The sequence below is a fragment of the Olea europaea genome, chromosome 20 (genome assembly GCF_002742605.1).
Source record: "Olea europaea var. sylvestris chromosome 20, O_europaea_v1, whole genome shotgun sequence".
Lineage (NCBI taxonomy): Eukaryota > Viridiplantae > Streptophyta > Magnoliopsida > Lamiales > Oleaceae > Olea > Olea europaea.
Genome location: NC_036256.1, coordinates 2,975,581 through 2,977,845, shown reverse-complemented (window position 1 = coordinate 2,977,845; position 2,265 = coordinate 2,975,581). Strand labels below are relative to the sequence as shown.

Here is a 2,265-nt window from a genome sequence, read left to right as displayed (position 1 = left end):
AAAAGGAAATGAAAGTCGAATTGATCATCAAAAATTAATGAATACATAATAAAAAAATTGATAAAAGTCGCGAGTTTCATAAAATATGTTGTTAAAAATGAATCTAGAAAAAGGAGAATTAAAAAATTGGAGCCAATCAAAGGCTTACACTCTCTCGTGCTTGGCATAATTTTAATTTTTCACTTCTTTGCCTTCATTGAGAAATAAATTATTCTAAAGTGAAAATGTCAAGATATTCAATGCCCCTATTCTTGAACAATTTGGAGTTGGATCTTCTTTTTTGCACTATTATGGATATGAAGGTTATGTTTGAAGAAGATACCTGAATGTCAAGTATGGCTCGTAACAATCTATCTTCGGGGGCTGTGAGGGCTCTCGGCCACACGGATAGTGTTCAAATCGAATTCAGTTGTCAACTTTCCATAGAAAATATGATTTATTATAGATTTCGGATGGACTGAAGTTACATCTCATTTTCATTTAATTTAAGAATTCTTATGTGTTTCTCCTTTTGAGATTGGAAACCTAGAAAATGTGCAATTTCCTTGAGAATAAAAGTCATCTATCTAGAGCACAATATTTAAATGAGCAAATGCAAGAGTTAATATTAGAATTTGTATTAGTTTAAATGTATAACACAAGATTCCTTATCGGTTTGGATCAAAATTCAATTAAAATTTCAAATTCAAGTCAATATATAATTTTTATCACACATTTTATAAAATTTATAACTTTTTAAACACAATTTTATCGATTTTTATTAAAATCTACTAAAAGCATGATTTGAATTTACACCAAAAAGGAATTCAAATTCAATCTTGATTGCTTTCCTTCTATTCTCTATGCCTGGTTGCTTTTTAACCTGACATTATTAACTAGAAACAGAGTAATGGAAATAGAAAGGATAATGAATCTTTATGAAAACAATTGGATTGGTACTTTGTACTTTACTTTTAATAGAGAATAGACAGTAATGGCTGATAGCTGTGACCCTCAATTCTTACTTTCTAGCCATCGTTTGGTGTGTATTATAATTTTTATTAAAATTTTACTTAAATATAATAAATAATTTTGATCAGTATTTCATAGGATTCACAATTTTTTAATCACTTGTATCGTCAACTTTTATGAAAATTTACTTAAAATTTAATCTTTAACCATATCAAACAGGGACTTTGTATGAAAAATCATTTGGATTTATTACAGTGATAAGGATGTGATCTTTCCAAATTGATGGGTCTTAGGTACCTTCTTTTTATTTATTTGGGAGAGAGGTTCAGAGTGAAATCTTTTAATAATCCTTTGGAAAATTAAAACGAATAGAAAAAATATGGTGAAAAACGATTTTTATTACAACTTGTAACGAAATAAACACTGCCCCGGTTTCATGGTTGCTATTTTGAGAAAAATAGAGTTTTGAATGGTGATATTTTTAAGAATGTGTTATTAAAATGTAAGAAAAAATTTAAATTTACGTGCAAAATTCTTTATTGTATAAATGTGTGGTTAAAAATATTTCACTGTGAGACCCCTCCACTTATACGGGAAATACATGAAATTGACCCAAATAAAAGAGGGATTTTTCAAAATGACCTTTGACTTTTGTAAACATTTTGAACTACCTAAAACACCATTTAACAAATATTAAAAAACAACCTTTATCTAATAAAAATCTTCTATTTAAGTCTTTAAAAAATCTAACAAGTAATTTTTCTAAAATTTTGTGAAAATTATTAATGAATAATTATAAAATAGAAAAACTCAAATATAAGAGAGGATCATATAATATAAAAAAAGGTTGTTAAAAATAAAAAAGAAATTAAGTTTGAAAAAGAAATTAATAAGATAGGATATCAAGAACAATTATATGCATCACGAGAAATATTAAAATGTTTCAAAGAAAACTTATTAGAAAATTTTGCTAAAGGAATTATAAGATCAATAATCATAAAAGATATACAAGATATAATAGATAAATTGGAAAAAAGAAAGAAAAATATCTCAAAATATGATATACCTTTTAGAACAACATAGATATGATAACAGATATTGATATTATAAATTCCCAAACATTACTAGATTTTGAAGAATTACTTAAAAGTTTATGAAAAATATAATAAAAAATAGATTACCACAAGCATACAAAAAATTAGTTTTCAACCTTACCTTAAGATTTTATATACACTTAATAACAAATAGATTAACTAAAACAAAAATAAAAGAATTTTTAGAATATTAGATTTTTGTTCGCTCATAGTAGCACCC

At 25.7% G+C, this 2,265-nt stretch overlaps 1 protein-coding gene across 1 annotated transcript in view; it reads left to right on the top strand.

Moving 5' to 3' along the window:
- Positions 1–313, top strand: part of LOC111368962 (ethylene-responsive transcription factor RAP2-7-like) — a 1,964-nt gene extending 1,651 nt beyond the window's left edge. The window contains exon 5 of the mRNA XM_022990455.1: positions 303–313. Coding sequence (XP_022846223.1) covers positions 303–313 — 11 coding nt within the window. The remainder of the gene's footprint in view (positions 1–302) is intronic.
- Positions 314–2,265: the final 1,952 nt, after the last annotated feature.